General features: G+C 44.9%; 1 protein-coding gene across 3 annotated transcripts in view; it reads left to right on the top strand.

Moving 5' to 3' along the window:
- The window catches only part of Pde6a (phosphodiesterase 6A), an 89,258-nt gene extending 68,051 nt beyond the window's left edge, over positions 1–21,207 (top strand). For 2 of the 3 annotated variants that reach the window (XM_020158863.2, XM_074076669.1), the window contains 5 exons: positions 14,518–14,581; positions 14,858–14,932; positions 16,379–16,462; positions 18,210–18,357; positions 19,534–21,207. In XM_020158863.2, the coding sequence (XP_020014452.1) occupies positions 14,518–14,581; positions 14,858–14,932; positions 16,379–16,462; positions 18,210–18,357; positions 19,534–19,607 (445 nt within the window). In that variant the 3' untranslated portion in view covers positions 19,608–21,207. Of the gene's footprint in view, positions 1–14,517; positions 14,582–14,857; positions 14,933–16,378; positions 16,463–18,209; positions 18,358–19,527 lie in introns of all 3 variants that reach the window. The other variant, XM_020158862.2, reaches the window with a different exon arrangement.

Genomic DNA, 21,207 nt, shown 5'->3' on the forward strand with positions numbered 1-21,207 from the left:
ATTCATAGTCATATAAGAAGTCTTGGTTAAAACCTTTTGGCATGCTTCCCAGAAATGGAATAAGTGGACAATTCTAACGTTTGCTTTCAACAAAATGGAAAGAGAATCTAATTGAATTGTCAGTTGATGGATCAGTCTGCATAATAATCATAATAGGATTTTTAACAGTTAACCTGGAAGAATTCAAAAAATCTATTGGTATTGTTGTAACTAAATTCCTTCCTTTTCAAGTTGGTTTTTTTTTTTTTTGGTGGGATTAGGGTTGAACTCAGGGCTTCACCCTTGCAAAGCAGGCGCTCTCCTGCTTGATCCACATCCCCAGCCTTTATTCACGAGTTTAAAATGATAGATGATGGCTGATGATTACTGTCATACTGCTATACTCTTAGATTCCTCTGGATTTAAATAATGATGTTAATAATTTTATTTTGTGTTAATATTTGTTATATGCTATAAATTAGATCCCTTACAAATATTTGAACCTATCAGGAAGTAGTTTAAGCTGTACAAGAAGGTTAGTGTTTTCCAAAATTCTTTAAGTAGGCCCTCCATGAAAAATGTCTATAGACCTATAAAGCTGTGTTTTCAACCTTAGCACTACTGACTTTTGGGCCAATAAGTCTTTGTTGTGAGTGGCTGTCCTGTGCACTATAGGATGTTTAATGGCATCCAGTCCAGTCTTTCTTCCCCAGTAGGGACAATCAAAAATGCCACCAAATATCCCTGAAGGATAAAAATGTGCTCTGGCCGAGAACCACTACTGTGAAATAATTTGAGGCCCATAGCTTAGTCCATTAGAACTGCTTCATGCCTGGCTAGAGTGAAGCAGTTACATACTTGGGGCGTTGGTGCCAGACAGCCAGGGTCCAAGTCTCGGCTTTCACTTCATTAGTGTGGTGATTTGAGCAGGTTACTGCATCACTTTGTGCCTCAGTTACCTCAGCTGCTCAATGAGAATAATGGTAGTATCTGTTTTATGGATTATCATGGAGACTGACCTAGGGGTAGATGGACTACTTTACAGCTTTGCTTAGGGATGTGGTAGTGTTAGGTACTTCCTGTGATATAAGACATATATATTTGGTCTTTGTCCCCATTTCCTCACACAGACATACTAAGACCCTTTTGGTCTTTGTCCCAGTTCCTCACACAGACATACTAAGACCCTTGGAATTTCCTGAGAAATAAGGAGTGTCTTTTGTTCTATTGAGGTCACTCTCAGCAGGACCCTAGAGTTTCCAGATGGAAGCTAATCAAGACCAAGCCTTTGGGACTTTTAGCCTTACCTCCAACCTCCAGGTGGCAAAGAGGACCTGGAGATTGAGTTAATCACCAGTAGTTAATGGTTTAATCAACTGTGCCTATGTGTTAAAACCTTCACTAAAAACTTCTGGATTGGTGTGCACATGAAAGTGCTAGGAGCTGTCATGTCCAAAGAGGGCATGGAAACCATGTGTGTGCCCTTTCCCCTCTCTTCTCCAGGCTTCTTTCACTTGGCTGTTTCTGAGTTGTATCCTTTCTAGTAAACCGGTGAATGTAAGCGCATTCACCAGTGAATGAGATTTGTGAGCTCGTCTGCCAAATTCTTGAACCTAAAAGAGACTATAGGGACCACTCCCCCACCCCATTTGATAGTTAAGTCAGACGTATGGGTAATCCTGGCCTCTGAAGTGAGGGCAGTTTTGTGGGACTGAACCCCTAAACCTGTGGGGTGCATACTAACCCAGGTAGTTCATATCGGAATTAAGTTGTAAGAAAGAAAAATTCTGAGATGTCCTAAATTTAGTTACAAGACAGGGAGGATAGGGGATGGAGGAGAGGAGAGATGACAAGAGGAGCCATTCACCAACAGCTTTGCCCAAACCAACAAAACACGAACAAAAAATCTATTACACGTTCTGAAGCATATGTTGCATCCTTGTCTCAGAACTTCGGGGAGGATGACCACATTCTGCTCACAGACCTAACCAAGAAGCAACAAGTCCTTCTCTGTATAGACTGTTCTTCTATGCCTACACTGCCTGACTGGTGCTATCCTGCCCCTCTTATGTGTAGCCAGGGTAGGTTACAGTGCTTTCTTCCCCAAAGTGTATTAAAATTGCTCTTGGCACTGGTCCCATGGACATCTTTTAACTGGCACCTAGCCCTGCTCCTGGGAGTGATGGGACTTGTCCCAGGACCTGGTCCTTTTTTCTTCTGGCAGTATCTGCAATGGCTCAAAAGGCCTGCTTATTTCAGAAATTCCTGGTCTCTAGAGCTGTGGCTTAACATAAGGAAATCTCTCGTACTTCCTTCCTGTGCTTTGATTGTATTGGATTGCTTTTGTCTGTGAGCTTCCTGTGGTCTGAGACCCACACCTAACCCCTTGGCCTAAACCATGTCCTAAGCCAAATCACTTGTGTGAGACTGCTGCCCGGCTGTTTCTTGTGTCAGTCTACTTACCATGTTTACTTTAGGTTCAAAATGTCCCACTGACTCTACATCAAGGGTGTGACTTGTCATTCCTCATTGAGCCCTAGTCTCTCAAGTTCAGCTTTCACTCTTGACCTTGGCCAAACAGAGTTGGAAGGGCTTCGTGATCCTCCAGGGCTGAGGAGTGAGGACTGCAGCCTGATTTTGTATGACTCGCAATCTAAGAATGGCTATTGCATTTTTAAGTGGTTAGCAGAAAAACTAAAAAATAGAATATTATTATTTATTTTACTTTATTTTTTGGTGGTACTTGGGTTTGAACTCAGGGACTCCCCCTTGTAAGGCAGGCCTTCTACCGCCTTAGTCATGCTTTGCTTTAGTTATTTTTCAGATAGGGTCTTGTGGTTTTGCCTGGACCGGTCTAGACAGTGATCCCCCTATTTATGCCTCCTGAATTCCTGAGATGTCATCACTCCTGGCTTGTTGGTTGAAATGCATCACCATTCCCAGCTTATTGGTTGAAATGGGGTCTTGATAACTTTTTACCTGGGCAGGCCTTGTTGTGGGAAGTTGCTAGCTGAGATATGGGACACTGAGGCAGTTTAGCAGGAAGCAACGTTTTATTGTGCCAGCACAGAGCCAGTGAGAACAAAGGGGTCTCACCTTATGTACCCTTGCAAGCAAGTTACAGAGGCAATAAAATTTAAAGAACAGGATTTAACCCGTATGTGGTTACGTGCAGTTCTATAGGCTACTTCACCCTATAGTAGCCACCCTATAGTGCTAAGTGCCCTTCTACCCTTAGTGCTATGTGACCTTCTTTACCTTTGAATTCTTTAGGTTTTACCTCTCTGCTATGCCATCCCTTCCCCCCTGCTACTTTAGCAGGACTCAGGCCTGTCTGTTTTCCTCTAATCCTCCTCCCTGCTACATTATTCCCTCCTTGTTGCTTGGACCCGCCTAGGGTCAAAGAGCATCATCTTGATCTAAGGGTTTGTATTTCCATAGCATCATTACATATGAGGCCATTTTCCTTTCTATGATGGCCTCCATAACAGTCCTGATAGACCGCAGTATCAGGGGAACCAGGCAGGGCAGTATTGAGCATGCTCCTAGGATTAGGCCTATTGCCCCTATCGATGTTTTGAATCCACCTAAGGCAGAGAACCACCCTCCAAACAGGTCATTGGGATCCCATCCTCTCCAAGTCTGAATGGGGACATGGGTGAGCTTTCTCATTCTTTCTGTGACCTCTTCTATGACCTTTCCTTCATCATCAATCTGAAAGCAGCAGTTGTTTAGGTTAAATTTTCCACAAATTCCTCCCTCAGAAGCCAGCAAATAGGCTAAAGCCAAGCAGTTTTGATAGGTGGCATTTGGGCATCTTAGTGCTTTGTTTTGCCAGCAAATTGAGGGCTGTCGCAGTTTCATTAGTTAAAATTTCAACAACAGCCTGCAGCCTGATGATGCCGTTGAGCATATATAGAGAGACGCGATAGCCCCAGGACCCGTCTTCTGCCCAGGTGGCAGGACCATAGCACTGGATGATTTGCTCAGGAGGCCATTCATTATCTTTCCAATTGCCAATTTGTAAGGCACCCCGTTTTTGTCTACTCAATCATTCTTTATATATGGGGGCTCCCAGTTTTTCACCTTGTCTGAGGGGAAGCAAGAAGAAAGACGGTCTGATTGAGCCTAGCACACAAGACCCAAACCAGCTTCTAGGTAGCACTGTATAAGCTTGCTTCCCACAGATCCAGTATAGCCCCCTGGGTGCCCACCAATCTATGTTTGCAGTAAGATCATCCCACACTTTCTGGAGATTAGAAAAGTTGGCCAGTGGGTGGGGCTGGAGTTCTGTGTGGTTTGGAGCTCTCCACCATTGGGTCTCTTGGGCTGTGTCATTGTAAAACTTCTGTCCTAAACAAGTTAAATCCCCCACTGAGGTGGAGAATTGGCCTTCCAGCCAGGAGATACAATAATTTCTGATGATGGAAGTTTTAAGGAGCAAGATGCCTTTCCTGTGTTTTGGGAAGGCAGTCCCATTAAAAAGCTCTCGTAGGTAATGGTCTCCCATGTTGGCGCCCCCACAAACATTGCATGAAGTGACATTGAGCGTCTATAGACTCAGCCAGTGAGAGGAACAAGATTTTAGCTTTGGCAGAGATGGAAAATTCATTCCTCATCTCCTCATAAAAGGAGTGAAAAACTTGGTATGAGGAACTCTTATGGGTAACAGTTACTAATTTGAGGTGCATCAGACTCCCAGGGTCAAGGCCCTTTCCATCTATCCTTATGCCAATTATATGTCCCTGTGTCCAATCTGATGGCTTAAGTACAGTGAAATTTACAGGGTTACAGGTGCCATGGGTGCAGTCAGAGGCAGCTTCCCCTTGTGAAGGAAGGCTGTGTAGTTAGCCCTCTGCCATGTAGCCCATGAAACACAACTCCAATAAGGACAATAATAAGACCCCACATCATCACATGGCCAAGAGTTGTCTCCCCGGCACATATACTTCTCATTTGACGTATAGGCTCTTTCCCAAGCTAGGCCCCCACAGCCACAGCCTACACCTCCACATCCACCCATGTCTATGGCTGCACATGCATCAAAGAGCATTGACACTGGTTTATCAGGGTTAAACACTGGGTGTGGCTGACGAGGCTCCCAGGGTGGCAGATGCTCCTGATCTCTAACCGTTGCTCCCAAGGGCAGTAAGTGGGGCTGAAGCAGATATGCTGATTACCATAGGAACACACTGAATAGAAGGTATGGTTGTGAACGCATGACCCGATGACAGTGCCTGCACAAGAATAGTAAGTATGGAAAAAGCAAAGTCCAGCGACAACACTTCCTGCCGGAGTAGTATGCACACATAGGTCACAGGAGGAGGGCTCTGGGGCCGTGAAGGGAAACCAGATCGGTAACAATAAACAGTAATTATGCATCCTGCTCAAAAGAGATAGAAGAGAGCTAATAAAACCTTTCACTGTGAGTCCAATCAGCAGGGGCGGTTTCTGCCAAGCCTATGGTGAAGACTAGGGTGAGAACTACAGCAGCAGATACAGACAAGGGGTGACAATGCATCACAGTGAGATAATTGGTGTGAAGAACAGCCCGTTTGTCCCGTTGGAGAGTCCACTCCTTAAGCTTCTGCCATATGTATATTAGTCAGCTTCTGGGAGTGACTAGAGCAGGGCTGTTGTCTGCCATTCTTGGTCCCCTGTTGTTTCCTGGGAAGCGGAGTCCTGCTGAGGGAGATGCTCAGGTTCTGGAGGGGGATCCTGCACAGTGAAGCTGGATCAGGGATGCTCTCCCACTCAAGAGAAGCTGGCTTGACTTGACTGTGGTGGATCCAGGGAGCAATCTCTGCTACTTTAACTGTGGTGGGAGTAGTAGACAAGATAACAACAAAAAGGCCTCGCCAATGGGGTTTTAATGGTTGGACATTTTATTCTTTTACCCAGACAATGTCTTTTGTTTTTTTTTTTAACTGAGTAGAATTACCATGGCAACAAGATATTATCAGTATAAATGTTCAAGAAAACATGTTGTTTTTCAAAAAAAAAGTTAAAACCACCATCTTTAAGTATCAAAGGACATGTTTAGAGCCAGTAAAAACAGTTATTTTGTCTGTATTTAAGTAGAAGACCCTGTCTAAAAAATATGAGTTTGTGTCTGGAAGGGCTTTAATGCCAGATAGCCACACATGTATAAGAACCATTTCCTCTATCCTCTCAGCTTTGGTTATTTTTGAGAGGTCTGGCATGAGTGACTCCACTTGAACTTTGATGGCATTCCCCCCTTGTCTCCAAACTGCTTGTCTCTGAAGATCTGTCTTCCATCCAAGTACTAATCAGGCCCGACTCTGCTTACTTTCCGAGACCAGATGAGACTGGGCACATTCAGGGTGATATGGCCTTAGACTGAAGATCTTTCTTGATTGGCTGCTTTTTCCTGGATTCTGTTTGTTTGGTTTCGGTCCCATGTTGGGAGGGAATAATGAGCCGATCAGGTGGGAGTCCGTGCCAACTAGACCCTTTTGGCCAAAGTTAAGCAACAAAGAGGATTAGAAGGAGTGGCTCTTAGGCAGTGGGCTTCTAGACAAAGACAATACAAAACAAAATACAACAAAAACAGATGTCTAAAAAGCTAACCTGGTTGATACATAAGTAGTTATTAAAGTCATTTTTATGGTCTTGATTGTAAATGCCCCAGAAGGATCAGAACTGTAATGACAAAAACTTAAGAGTCATGGTTAAAATTCTGATGGATAATTTAGCAACTAACAGAACAGTATATCAGTACCACTAACTTTTTGTTACCGTGTTTATCTAAATTTTGTATTTTAGAAGGCTTGATATACTTGAAAAACATAAATATGTTTAATATACAGGAACAAACAACAGCATCACAACTCTATAGAGGTTATATATACATATTAGTTTAGTTGTTGCTCTTGAAGTCAAACCTTAGATTTTTCTCATCAGTTATGGGAGGAGAACCAGGGTCAGTGACCCCAAATAGCCCAGTCATAGAGACATATAGGATACCAACTGCATTAGAATCACCCAAGACAATAGTAGTTTAACCATGAGGTCATCTAGAAAATTTTACATAAACCAACTCTTAAATGAACACGACTCAGTTACCTTAGTAGTCAAAACCCTGACAAAAATCACCAGAGAACACAGGTAAATATTCATGGGGAGTAAGTGTGGAGTTAGGAAACATAGTGACCAAGAATCATGGCTCAGATGTTGATAAGGGATTACATCCCAGATTGTTGACATTAATGTGGTTCATGACATACAGCAGGATCCTATCAACCTGTAGTCAATGGAGCCCCCCTAAAATAACAGAACCAATCTAGACATGCCAGGACAAAAATTCCCTCTACCTGCCATGTGGAAGGAGTACAACGCACATCTCCACTCGAGTCCAATAAAAACTGGAGGTCTTGACTTCCAGTGTAGTGCTCCTTCTTGAGGGTTTTTTTTTTTTTTTTTTTTTGTCCTTTATCCTACCTGGAGGGTGCACTTTGGCTTTTTTTTTTTTTTAAACTTTGCTTTATATAAGTAAATCTGTCTCAACTTCATATCAGTGCAGCAGTACTCCCTGTGCTCAGCTGCCCCTGTCTCTCTGTGTTTTAATGATCTCTTGTTGTCTTGACAAATTTGTGGATTAACCTGTAGCACCAAAAATTCCTGGCAGTTATCTTGACAAAACAAAAACCATTTTTGAAAGAACTTTTTTGTAAATGTTATCAAGAACAATACAGTATTTTTAGCCTTGTTGTTATGAGCTTAGAGAATTAAGTTTTCATTTAACATCAGTACATTAAATTTTGACCTTATAAAACTTTTAATGTAACTGGATTTTAGTCAACTCAATCACTTACATAAGCATTTATAAGCTCTTTTTATGACAACTTACTCTGTATCTTTGTGACAACTTATTTTGTATCTTCTGGGGTAGCTTGTCTTTATCCTTTTTTATTACTATTTAAAAGTATTTTTTAAACTTTTATTTTTTTAAAATCATATCCTTAACACTATATATATATATATATATATATATATATATATATATATATATATAGTTACTTGTTGAAAATAACTCATAAACTCTTTTAACTTAGAACCTTATATTTGTATGAAGAAAAACCAGAAAGAAAGCAACCTTGAAATTATTTTTTGTATAAAAACAATTTATAAAAAGACCCATGTATTATAAGAGAATTAAATCTCAGATTTTATTTACAACAGAATGAAACAGGCTAAGGTCATTTTTAACTACCCAAATTTTAAGATTCCTGCTGCAAGCTGTGGCCCCCCTTTTCTTTCTTTCTTCTTCTTCTTCTTTTTTTCCCCCCTCTGGTTTGAGCCAGAGTGTTAACCCCTAAATGCCTGCATCCTGGTGAGACCTGATTAAAATAAGTGTGAAAACCTGTTTTCTTAAAAGTAGCAGTAGAACAGAGTAATAATTTTTTACATTGACTCTATAATAAGAACAGTTCTCAAGATGTTTACATATTTATATGTAAAAAGCCTAAGCAATTTATAACAGAAATCTTTAAAACAAATACCCTGGGGTTTTTTTGTTGTTGTTGTTGTTACCTTGAGTAGCATATTAACCTTATAGCAGCAGTTTAAGAACCATTTTGAAGATGTTTACACAGACACACACACAAAAAAAGTTTTATAAATTAAGCATGCCAGAAAAAATGTCAACTTAAGCGTGCATAAGATGAGCTGGAATTCCAGGAGCAAATTAAATTTTGCTCAGTCTTTAAACAAATTCACACACACACACAAAATTAGAGTGCACTCTCAAAACAAGAAAAAACTTTTAAATTATACCCAGAGGGCTATCCAGTGGAATGGTGAATGATGCATCTGTTCTCTTGTGAGTCTCCCTCTTTGGAACTGAATTTTTTGTTATCTATCCCTTAACCTTGGTTGTAGCTATTTCCCCAGAAAAGCTCAACACCCAACTCGTAGAGGTGTCTTACACACTTTTGCCCACTCCCTTTAACTGAGAGACCCAGTTTCACCCCAAATAGGGTGTCTCTGGGAGGTGATCAGTCTCCCCTTCTGCCTCCTGAGGTGGGTCTGAATTCGAACCTGGGTTCTTACCAGTCTGATGAGTGGTGTTCCCCTCCCCTTGCTGGTTCCTGCACTTCACCAGGTTCTGTTGTGCATCTGAGGCCCTCACCCAAACTTGCCAGGAGGACAAATCCCTCTCCAGATCAAGCTGTCCCTTGGCACCTGGTGGGATCTCCTTCTAGCAGTCAGGGGGATGCATCCTGGTGACAAGGGAGGTGATAACTCACTGCATCCTCAATCCCAGCAATGAGCCCCCACAAAATGTTGCAGGAAGTTGCTAGCTGAGATATGGAACAGTGAGGCAGTTTAGCAGGAAGCAACGTTTTATTGTGCCAGCACAGACCCAGCAGACTCCTGTCCAAAGGTTGAGCCCCGAGAACAAAGGGGTCTCACCTTATGTACCCTTGCAAGCAGGTTACAGAGGCAATAAAATTTAAAGAACAGGGTTTAACCCGTATGTAGTTACATGCAATTCTATAGGCTACTTCACTCTATAGTAGCCATCCAATAGTGTTAAGTGCCCTTCTACCCATAGTGCTGTGTGACCTTCTTCACCTTTGAATTCTTTAGGTTTTATCTCTCTACTATGCCATCCTCCCTCCCCCCCCCCTTATCAGAACTCAGGCCTGTCTGTTTTCTTCTGATCCTCCTCCCTGCACTTCCTGAGTAGCTAAGATTATATCTGTGAGCCATAGGGCCTGGCTAAAAGAAGAATATTATTTCATGACAAAGGAAAATTATAACTACAACTTCTTATAAATAAAATCTGTCCATAGATAAAATTTATTCTTTTATGGAGGGCTGCATTCTGACTTTCATGGACCCTAGGTACTTTTGCCCTATGGCACTTTTGCCCTACGGCACTTTCTTCCATAAAAATAAATAAATAAAAATTATATGTTATGACTATGTTGTTATAAAGAAAAAAATAATCCAGGCAGAATTCATTATTATTTTTTTATTATTTTTTTCTGATTTTAAAAGAAATTAAAATTCAAATGTTTTCATGGGACATAAAAAACATTGCAGACCCTCTGCATTCTGCTGAATAGCTAAGTCAACCATTTTTCCTTATTTGGCTGCTCTTTATCACAGAGACTGAAGCCAGTAGATGCAATTGAGTTTGTGTAGTGTGCAAAACCTACCTGGACCTTTGTGGGAAAAGTTTACCAACTCCTGGTCTAGTGTTTTACAAAGGACAAAAGTGACTTGCATAGTAACACACAGGCATGCCGCTGAACAGGACAGGGGACTGAGTCACACAGACAGGGACCTCTCCTTCACACCTGCTGTATTCTCAGGTTCCTGCAAGGCCTTCTAACAAGGGAATGAGTGAGCATCCTGCAGTCTGGTGATTGGATGGCTGGAATGATTTTCCCTAAAAGTTAGCCAGGGGGCAGGAGGAAGTGCCGTTGGGCCTTACAGTGAGCTCACTAAAGAAGTTTGGCCTCTAGGGCTCAGTTGATCTGAAGCGAGCTCCACCCCTAGTGACCTTGAATGGTGATTTGACCAAGGTGACGACAGGTTGAAAACAATGGGTGCTCTTACAGAATCATCTAAGTGCTTGTCACTGTGACCCTCAGGAGGGATATATTTTATCACACCATAGGAAATTGCTGAATTTTCACTTTTTGACCACCAAACATGAATTTCCTAGGATCTAGACTGTCTGATTTTTCAAACAGGCTGAGGCTGGAAGACCTAAGTTGCTCACTGTGGACACAGCAAGTCAAGAGAGGATAAAAGATCAAATCCAGCTCTGTCTGACTCCAAAGCCCTGCACGGAATTGTACATTCTTCTCCCATGAAACTCCACCCCCTCCTCTTGGTGATTGTCGCCTACCAAGGGGATAGGGTTCCAGTTTCCGAGCCCACGAGATCTTCCTGGCCTTCTCTTGCTCTCGTCTGCATTATAATCATACACTCCTTTCCTCTTTTCCATCCCATCCCAATTCCTCCCTCTTCCTCATGTCTGACATCTAATCTATCCCAGGCCCTATTGAGTTTACTTTTTTTGTTTGTTTTTCAGTACTGGGGATTAAAGAATTTACTGTTTTCTTTTTCTTTCTTTCTTTTTTTTGTGGTACTGTGGTTTGAACTCAGGGCCTCACACTTGCTAGGCAGGCACTCTTCCACTTGAGCCACTCTGCCAGCCCTTTTTGGTGTTGGGTATTTTTGAGATAGGGTCTTGCGAACTATTTGCCCAGGCAGTACTTGAACCCAAGATCCTCCTGATCTCTGCTTCCCGAGTAGCTGGGATTACAGGCGTGAGCCATCAGCACCCAGCCTTAAGAGCTTACTTCTTAATTACCATGTCTTCCTGGATATTTCTCTTTACCACTGCTTCCATTTCTGGTCCAGACCTTGCAATGGTTTCCTTCCTGGGTTCCCCACTTATGACCCTGTCCTTTCCACACAGAAATCAGTGATCCTTGTGCAATGCAGTTCGACCCCGTCCCCCTTCTGTGCAAATCCTCAGTGGCTTTTCCTGCCACCCTGAAGATGCAGACCTGCTGCTCCTTGTGGTCACATGCTCTGCAGTCTGCCCCTGTGTGTTTCTTGGGCACCTCTCTCTAACCCTGGCTCCCACCCACTCCTTGAGCTCCTCCCACCTTCCAGTTTTCTGAATGTGCCAAGCTTCCTCCCTTCAGGGGTTTGGTGCCAGGCATTCTCTCTGGAGTGTGTTTTCCCCACTCACTTCTTTACCAAGTTAACACACCCTACAAAGCTCAAAGGGCACTTCTGCCGGGAAGCCCTCCCTGACCTCCCAATCCTCGTTCTATTATCTCCAAGAATAGAATGCCTTTCCTTCTCAGCAGTTTTTGTTTCTACACTTACATGCATTTGTGGAATAAATGTACAACTCCCCAGCACATCTGCAAACTCCAAAACCAGGAAGCACGCGAACCCATCCCTGTGTGGCTTCTGGCACACAACCATGTACTGGATGGACAGAGGAATGCTCCTTGTGATCTACCTCCTGGATGTTCTCCTCCTTATCCTCTCCACCGCACCTCTGACAGGACACTGGACACTGTTTCTTCTGCCCCCTCTTGGAGAGTGCTTAGCTCAGGCTGCCATAAAAAACCACCATAGGCTGGGGGACTACAGCAACAGACATTTATCTCAGTTCTGGATGCTGGATGCTCAAAATCAAGGTGCCTGCAGAATCAGTTCTTGGTGAGGCCTCTCTTCCTGGCTTGCAAATAGCTACTTTCTGGCTGTCCCCTCCTGTGTCAGGAAAAGGAAGCTCCAGTGTCACTCTCTCTTATTCATCCCATTATGGGGGCTCTAGCCACATGACCACATCTAAACTTAAGCACCTTTTAAGGGCCCCACTTCCTAATACCATCACATAGAGGTTAGGGCTTCAGCATATGAATTTGGGGGTGGGGAAGGACTCCTGTGTACCCCTCAAGAGACCTCTTCGATGCCCACTGGGCTGAGCTACATGTTCACCTTTGGAATTTTCTTTTCTTCTTGGCACACTGTACTTTTTGCTGTCCCACTTAGCATATTGTGATAAAATTGTTTTTCTCTGTGTTCATCGAGTGACTGTGAGTCCCTTCTGGGCCTCTCTGAATCTCCCTATGTCTAGCATGCCGCCTGGGATCCCAGCACGTGTCTGGAGGTGAATCTAATGCCTCATCTTTAGGGTGTGAGGCGTTGGACTGGCTTTTCTCGGGTCAAATCTGTCCATGAAACACTTGCGCATACTTCCCTGACCGTGATTTTCCATCCAAGGAAAGCAAACATCTAGTGCTGCCCTGAAGTCACACCTGTGGGCTTAACATATAGACGTGTCAGGTTCGGGGAGCCAGTGACTTGCATGCACAGCTGAGCACTTATTTACTAAGGTATTAGCTGGTAACCTTCACACATCTACAACCCTTCACGTGATACAGAGGACACATATTCTGATGTTCTTATAAACCATAAACGTGCTTCTAAGAAATGTATGCACTTCTAAAAGTTTTTCTCCTTAAAAGATTCTATGAATTTTTAAGGGCTTATGTAAAGGTTTTATTTGAATTTGTTAATCTTTTATGAGTGACTAGCTTATATAAAATGTTCCAGATAAAGCTGATTTAGTTCTAAAATCGTCCATGCAGGAAGTTAGGTGGAGAGCCCCAGCTTTCTCTAATGCTCCTCTCCTCAGTGCCCAGACCTGTCTCACCAAGCCAGGTTGCCTCCACCTCCAGTGTCCCCACCCTGAGCCATCACTGCAGGCCAGCCCTGCTGCCCAAACACCATGGCATCTCCTTTCCTCCTTTCTCTCTCCCTTGGGCTCCTTCCTGCACATGCTCCCAGCCTGCCTTGCTACAGCACAGCTCTGAGGAGGTGACTGCTGCTCTCCCTAGCTTCTCCAAAATGTGGGGGTCCTAGATTGTAGTCTGCAGAATGCCTTTGCAGATCCCCCTGCTTACTTCTCTCACTTTGTCCTTGTCCTTGTCCTTTCTGTTTTATGCTATACCTAGCTGGGTAGGGATACCTGTCTTGCCTTCCTGTCAGTATCCTCGGACAGTTTATGTCTGTATCCTTTCTTTCTCCCCACTTCCTTCCACTGTCACTCAAGCCCACCCAGCCTTTTCATGCAGCTGGTCACGCTGCTCTCTACACCATGCATTTTCAACAGGGCCCTGTGGCCTTCTGTGGAGCAAAAGTGGCTCTTGAAGAGGGGAGCCAAAAATGAGGTTTTACAATGGTCTGTGGTCCTCCAAACAGACATATAGTTTATTGGCATAACTAGAAGCTCACGGTAGGGGAAATTAGAGGAAAAAATGTCTAAAAAGGCTCTTTGGCAGATAGGGCAGGGGACAATAACAAGAAAAACGTACATTGCTTTACACCAGACCAGAGAGAAGGGATTCGGAAGGTGTAGTGAGATTTCAATAAAATTGATGGCCAGGCATGGCAGTACACACCTGTAATTCCAGTTATGGGGGAATCACAGGTAGGAGGATCACAGTCCAAAGCCAGCCTCAGGCAAAAACATGAGACCTAAAGCAAAAAGGACCAGGGGTGTGGCTCAAGTGGTTGAGTACCTGCCTAGCAAATAACAAGGCAGGAGTTCAAACTCCAGTTCTGCCACCCAAAAAATAACAAAACAAACTGATGGTTATTTCAGAGTGCCTAGAATAGTGTCTGGCAGGTAATAAAAGCCTCATGTATGTTTATTGTGCACAACTATGTCCAGGCACCTTTACATACATTGTGCCATTTAATCTGATACCCACTCTGCGCGGGAAGTGCCGTTATCATTATAGACAGGGAAACAGAGGCTTCAAGAGGTTGGTTTGATAACCGAGCCCTTTGATAACTGACAGAGGCAGGATTGAACCTCAAAGCCCAGAAACAATGGGGGAGAGGAAGCCCTTTCCTCGCATCGGGGTGAAATCCCCTCTTGTAGGGATGGAGAAAGGAGAGAGAAATGGAATTAACTGGTATACGTAGTTTTAGATGGCCCTGGACTAATGGAGGGTGTCCTGTGTGCAGGGCCATGATGATGACCGCCTGTGACCTCTCAGCCATCACCAAGCCCTGGGAGGTGCAGAGCAAGGTATGAATACTTCCTGCCCGGGGAGGAGGGGAACCTAGTACTGACGACAGCGGTAAGGAGGCCTGGACTGTCGGCCCATCCTCCAGAGCCATCCTCCTCTGCCAAGATTCGGCAATGACTTAAGAGTCCTCCACTGATGAAGGGTGGGACTGGGGGCAGGGATCGGTTTATCTTTTTTGGTGAATTGGACACAGAGCAGGGGTTGGAGGATTGGGGTGGCGTTTTGACTGCGTTTGCATGCGTGTGCATGTGTGTGATGGGGTCTGTCTGTTGCAGGTAGCTTTGTTGGTGGCTGCTGAATTCTGGGAACAAGGTGACCTGGAGCGCACAGTGCTGCAACAGAATCCCATTGTGAGTAGATAGGGAATGGCAGCCTGACGGAAGGTGTATATGATCCCACCCTGACCAAGGGGGTTATGATCCCACCCGCACCGCACCAAGGTATGGTGCGGTCCTACCATAAGGATGACCTGTTCCTTGGGTATGGTTCTCAGCCTCATTCCTTGAGAATACAGGAAGAGATGTAAATGCACACGCCCTGCGCAGCCATGTGCTCTTACAAGTAAGTCCTCCTATGGTTCCCTTAGCTCACAGATATGTGGAGCTTCACAGTGCATACCAAAACTTAGATTGCTCTTACTGTTCTAACTGTGAAAGGTCCACTTCCCCCTGGCCCTGTTCTATGTAGAGTGAGCACAGGGAAGCCCACCAAACTGCGAACCTACTACTATTGAAAGTTTACTTTACTGAGCATGGTGGATCACACCTGTAATCATCTGTTCACACTCAGGAGGCCGAGGCAGGGTGATCAAGAGTTTGAGGTCAGCCTGGGTTACATAACGAAGCACTGTCTTAAAAAAAGAAAAGAAAAAGACAGAGCTAAAGAGAGAAACAGAGAAAGAGAGAAGAGAGAGAGGAGAGAGAGAGAGAGAGAGAGCAGACAGAGATTCTCTAGAGAATGAGGGAAGTGCTGTACAATAAAAGACTCAACAGTCTTCAACAAATAAATAGCATACTAGAACAAACAAAAAACCAGGGAGACCTGCTACTGTTTAGAAGACTTAAGAGAAAACTGGCCCAAGTTCTTTTCTCACCCAGGGATTGGGGACTGGATGATACTAAAGTAACATAATTAATTTTGTGAATATGATGATGGTATTGTGATTCTAAGTATGATTTTGTCTGAAATCAGCTTCTATCTCTTAAAGATAGAAGTACAAAGTATTTATGGAAGGAATGGCAATGTCTGGGATTTATATAAAATGCTCTAGCCAAAAGAAAACAAACGCATTGGATAGAACAGATAAAACAAGAATGGCAAATTCTGCTAATTGTCGATTCTGGCTGATGGGTACACAGTTATTTTCTAAGGGAGAACTACAAATCCCATGGGTCCTCACTGCTCCTGTTCATGACCCCACCTGCTCCTCCCCTCCCTTAGCTCCTGCCTAAGCTTGATGTAGTTAGTGGCCCAGCATCCTTAGCACATTCTCACAGTTCAGCCCCATCCTGCATCAGTGGTTTGTTCTCCATCCTTTCCAAACCTACCTCTACTTCTTTTCTCTATCCTCAGTGTCTGCAGGACAGCCCCTAATTAGTTCCTACCTCCTGTGGGAAGTGGGGTGACTGTCCCAGCCAAGTTTGTTTGCTTGCTCTTTCTCTTTTTTCCTTTCTTCTTTCTTTCTTTTTCTTTATTCTTTCGCTCTCTCATTCCTTCCTTCTCCCTTCCTCCCTCCCTCCCTTCCTCCCCACCCCTTCTTCTGCCTAGCACAGTTAACTCTTTGTCTCCCATGTCAGCCCATGATGGACAGAAACAAGGCTGATGAGCTCCCTAAGCTTCAAGTCGGCTTCATTGACTTTGTCTGCACCTTTGTCTATAAGGTAGGTCCTTGGCTTCCTCAGACCCAATGTCTTTAATAAACCGGGATTCCCAAAGATGTCAGGGAAAATGAACCCTGGAAAGATCTGCAATACTTTACAAAGTGCTTTTCATCTCCAGTGTACTTGGTCCTCAGGATGACTCTGGGGGTTGGGTGGTTGCATCCCCAGGCTGAAAGCTGGACCTTGGCACGTGGTAGCTGCTTAATAAGTAACCATGGGACAAATGACTAGACACTGTTTCAGACATAGAGTCATTGTGAAAAAGTAATCTGGAATTTCTTTTGAACTCTTGATCAAGGTTAGTATTGCTCTTGAGAAACCCATGACTCCCAAGTCTACCTCTCGTTTAAAATTTTTATTTTGACCACATTACACGTGAGCACACGGAGTCGGCATCACTGGACCCAGCCACAGGCAGACTGGAGCTGGGACTCAGCAACTAGCCAGGGCTTTCTATTGTGCAAGCTATAGCTTGTTTGCTAGACGAATCATAAATGCCCCCAGTGGGGACAAGAGCATCTCTGGTGTAGGGCAGACCAACTGGAGTCTTTTGGTCAACAGAGGACTGCTTGCACTACCAGCAGTAAGGTTGCAGCACGAGGGAGACTAGGTTCAGTGCATCACCTGTGTCACCACAGCCACCCTTGGGTAGGTACTGCTTGGTACTCACTGGATGGTGAGTTTTAGCAGTGGCTTGCTCGTGGTTACACCATTTATGACAGAGCTTAGATACCAACCCCAGGCATTGCTGAGCACAGCTGGTGCTGGCTGGAACTCGGCTTGCAGTGGGCCCTTACCATCCATCTGTGTCTCAGTTTCTTCAGATGTAAAAGTGATGAGATGGATCTTTTTTTCCACTTCACAGGGGCTTCTGAGGATCAAAGATGAATTGTTTCATGAACTATAATGTGTGTACTCAAAGCATTATTATTATTTTGGTGGTACTGGGGTTTGAATTTGGGGTCTTTCACTTGCTAGGCAGGCACTCTACCACTTGAGCCCCTTTGCTTTAGTTATTTTTTGGATAGGATCTCACTTTTATGCCCAGGCTCGTGTGGACTGCAGTCCTCCTATTTATGCGTCCTGTGTAGCTTTATTTTTATCTTTAGAGTTGCAGGAACCCTTAGGAATCATCTTCTCAACATCCTGATTTCACTCAGCAAATATTTACCGGGTATCTTTGTGCCCCAGACTGTGCTAGGCCAGAGGTTATCCCAGAAGACAAGGTAGCCGATGACCCTGCCTGCTTCAGGGTGTCAGCCTTTAGGAGAGACAGGCAAAAGGAGTCATTACAAGGAAGCAGGATGTGATAAGAGAGGGCTTTGCAAACACCCAGTAGGTGACTCAGTTTACCTAGGGCATCAGAAGAGGCCTCTCTGAGGAAGTGATGGTTCAGTGGAGGCCTCAAGGAAAGAGGGAAGGTTAGAGGGTTCCAGCAGAGCACAGCTTGTGTGAAGCCCACAGATGCGAGGAAACACTCAGGAGTTGAGACTTGGGTGTCTGGGAGCTCTAGATGAAGGCCAGGAGGGCCCTGGAGTGGAGGGCTGTGGCAACCATGTCACAGGCTTGCACTTCATCCTGAAGGAAGGGACCGCATGAGAGGGCTCTAGGAGAGGAATGGGATCATGCTGACTGGACGCCTTGTGATGTCAGTACATACATAGATGCCAGGCATTTCCAACTGTGTCTCACCCCTGCTCCAGAGGTGCTGTCTGTCTGTCTATCTGTCATCTGTCATCTCTTCCAGGAATTCTCCCGTTTCCATGAGGAGATCACCCCCATGCTGGATGGGATCACCAACAACCGCAAGGAGTGGAAGGCACTTGCTGATGAATACGAGGCCAGGATGAAAGCACTGGAGGAGGAGAAGCAGCAGAAGCAGGAGGCCAAGCAAGGTGAGTGGAAGGGGGAAGATGGAGTCCTGTCCACCCACTCACTCAACACACAGGATGTCTGGACCTGGATCTGCATTCTGTGTAGGAGGGCACCGAGGCTGGTGAGGTGAAGTCCCATGGCCAAGTCACACAGTGAGTAAGTGGCAGAGCCTGGTTCCTGGATTGAGTCTGAGGAATGTTCCAGCCTTCCAGCCAGTACCACAAAGCAGCATAAGGCAGACTCTTCTTGTAAGGCTAAGGATGAAATACACCTACCCCTGGGCAAAGGAGAAAAACCAGGAATTATCAGTTGGAAGGAATTTCAGAAGCTACATTTCCAGCCACCTGGCTGATGTTTGAATCCTCTCTATATCATGAGCCTTTGCTCGAATGCTACCATTCAGTACAGCACTGTTAGGAAGGTCTTGGACTCAAATTGACATTGACTTGCAAAACTCTCGGGTGCAGCCCCGCATCTGCACTGCTCATTAGAATCAGCACACACTGCCCAGCGCAAAGCAGAGCTGGGAACCTGAGTTCATGTTAGAACCATGTGTGAGGAGGGTGACGTGCAGAGGCTCAGTCAGTGTGGCAGGGACCAGCAGCCACATCCCGTGGAGGAAACCAGAGCACGCAACCAGTCAAAGAAGTGTCTCCTTGTTGATGCTTCCACCTGCCTTCAAATGGGGTTCATTTGTTCCAACTCTTCTCCCCGACATCACTGCCCCTCCCCTCCACTCACTTCTTTGGTTGTGTGAGGTTCTTCTGGTTAAAGTGTGAATTTGCTGTCCACATTTTAAAATCGGAATATTTCAGATTTTAAAATCCAGCTTTTCTCTTTAAGACTGATTAATTTTGCATTTCAGCATGACCAGTGGCTGGAGCTGAGCAGCAACTCCCTCCCTGGGAGGACACAGGGACTCTGTCTGGTTTGTCACCATTTCCCCCCCTCCCTGTGTCTCCCAGTCTTCAGTGCCAACTGTTGGTTGCCATTGGTCATCCTGTGCTGCTACTTTTCTTACAGAAGGGGAACATGGTTGGGCCTCCTGATTCTCCCCACACCTGGGCTGCCTTCTGCACGTGGGATTATCTGTTGGACTCTGAAAGCCTTTGAGCTTGGTCCAACCCAGGTCAAAGGGGAGCCCGCTGCGACTTCCTCTTACCTGCTGTGTGCTTTTTCCTGTCTGATTGCTGCAGCCTCTGGAAACCAGCCTGGGGGGAACCCCAACCCCGGGGGTGCACCTGCATCCAAGTCTTGCTGCATCCAGTAGTGAGATGACAGAGCTTTGGACAGAACAGCGACCTTCTGCTGGAAGAGGTCCCCCGGGCCAGTGGATAACCTCACACCTTCTCGGAAAGCAAAAGGTTCATCAAAGATTTCAGAGCTGGTAGAGAACTTAGTTAACCTTTCATTTTCTGGGTTCTCAACTTTTTTTTAGCCTTGAAAACAATGTGTTGAGTCAAGATCAGTATTCTAGATTTCCTAGACATGAGTTAGACTTGCTTGCTATGAATCACTTTTGTTCTTATACTTTCATTTAATGTTTTATTATAAAAAGTTTTGGAGCTAGGCACAGTGGCTTATGTCTGTAATCCCAGCTACTTGGGAGACGATTGAGAGGATCATGATTTGAGGCCAGTCCAGGCCCCCACCCCCACAAAAAAGTTAGTGAGACCCCATCTCAACAAACAGGTTGGGTATGGTGGAACATTTTGTAATTCCAGCTATGTAGGAAGTATAGGTGGATGGATTGCAGTCCAAGGCTGACCCGGGCAAAAAACCAAAAGACCCCATGTGAAAAATAACTAAAGCAAAAGATGGCTGGGGATGTGGCTTAAGTGGCAGAGTGCTTGCCTAGCAAGCACAGGGTCCTAATTTCAAACACCAGTTAATGCCCCCCTCCAAAAAAAAAAAAAAGGTTTTGGTCATTCTCAAAAGTAGAGAACTGCACATTGAAACCACACAGACTCATCACCCAGATTTGAGTACCAAGATTTAGCTATATTTGCTTCATTTGTCCTTTTTATATTTCTTTCCATTTTTTTCTTAGCTGACATATTTAAAGGGAAATTCCAGACACATCATTTCACTCCTCCAACATATTTGAAGGAGTTACACATCTTGCTGGGTGCCGTGGTACACACCTGTAATCCCAGCACTCAGGAGGGTGAGGCAGGAGGATCTTGAGTTTGAAGTCTGCCTGGACTACACAGAGAGACCCTGTCTCAAGAAAAACAAACTGCACATCTTTAAAAGATTGGTGTTTTCCAAGGTCGCACATTGTCACCTGCAGCAGAGAGAGAGCACTCACACCAAATTGAGTGAGTGCAGTCAGCAGCCAGGCCTCAGTGCAACCCCTTCAGGGCTCTTCTCAGTTGCAGGATTCTCTGCGTCTGCTGGGGAACCTACACCCAGTGATTCAACCAGGCCAGGTGGAAAGGCCTGACCATCTTGCCCAGTATGGGACAGCAGCGCCAGGCCATTCTACCTCCAGGCCTCTTGTGTGGCCGCAGGCAATTGCTGGGCTTACATCCCACTCCTGCTTCCTCCCTTCCATTCCCCAGGGCCATCCCCAGGGCCCTCGCTCAAAAGCGAGTCCACTTTTTGGAGAATCCAATGGATGGCACCAGCTCTGAATCGGCTTTTCCCATTGTCACAAAAATGTCTTGAATCTGATCCAAACAAGCTTCACACAATGAATTTAGGTATTATGTTTCCACAACCCCACCCCCACCCTGCAGTACCAACTCCGCCTTGCCATAGCCAGGCAAGTGCCCCACCACGTGAGCCAAGCCACTGGCCCCTTTGCTTTTAGTTCATTTTTCCAATCCAGACTCAAGCTAACTGCCCATGCTGGCCTCGAACCTCCA

Source organism: Castor canadensis, chromosome 6, assembly GCF_047511655.1.
Source record: "Castor canadensis chromosome 6, mCasCan1.hap1v2, whole genome shotgun sequence".
Taxonomy (NCBI): Eukaryota; Metazoa; Chordata; class Mammalia; order Rodentia; family Castoridae; genus Castor; species Castor canadensis.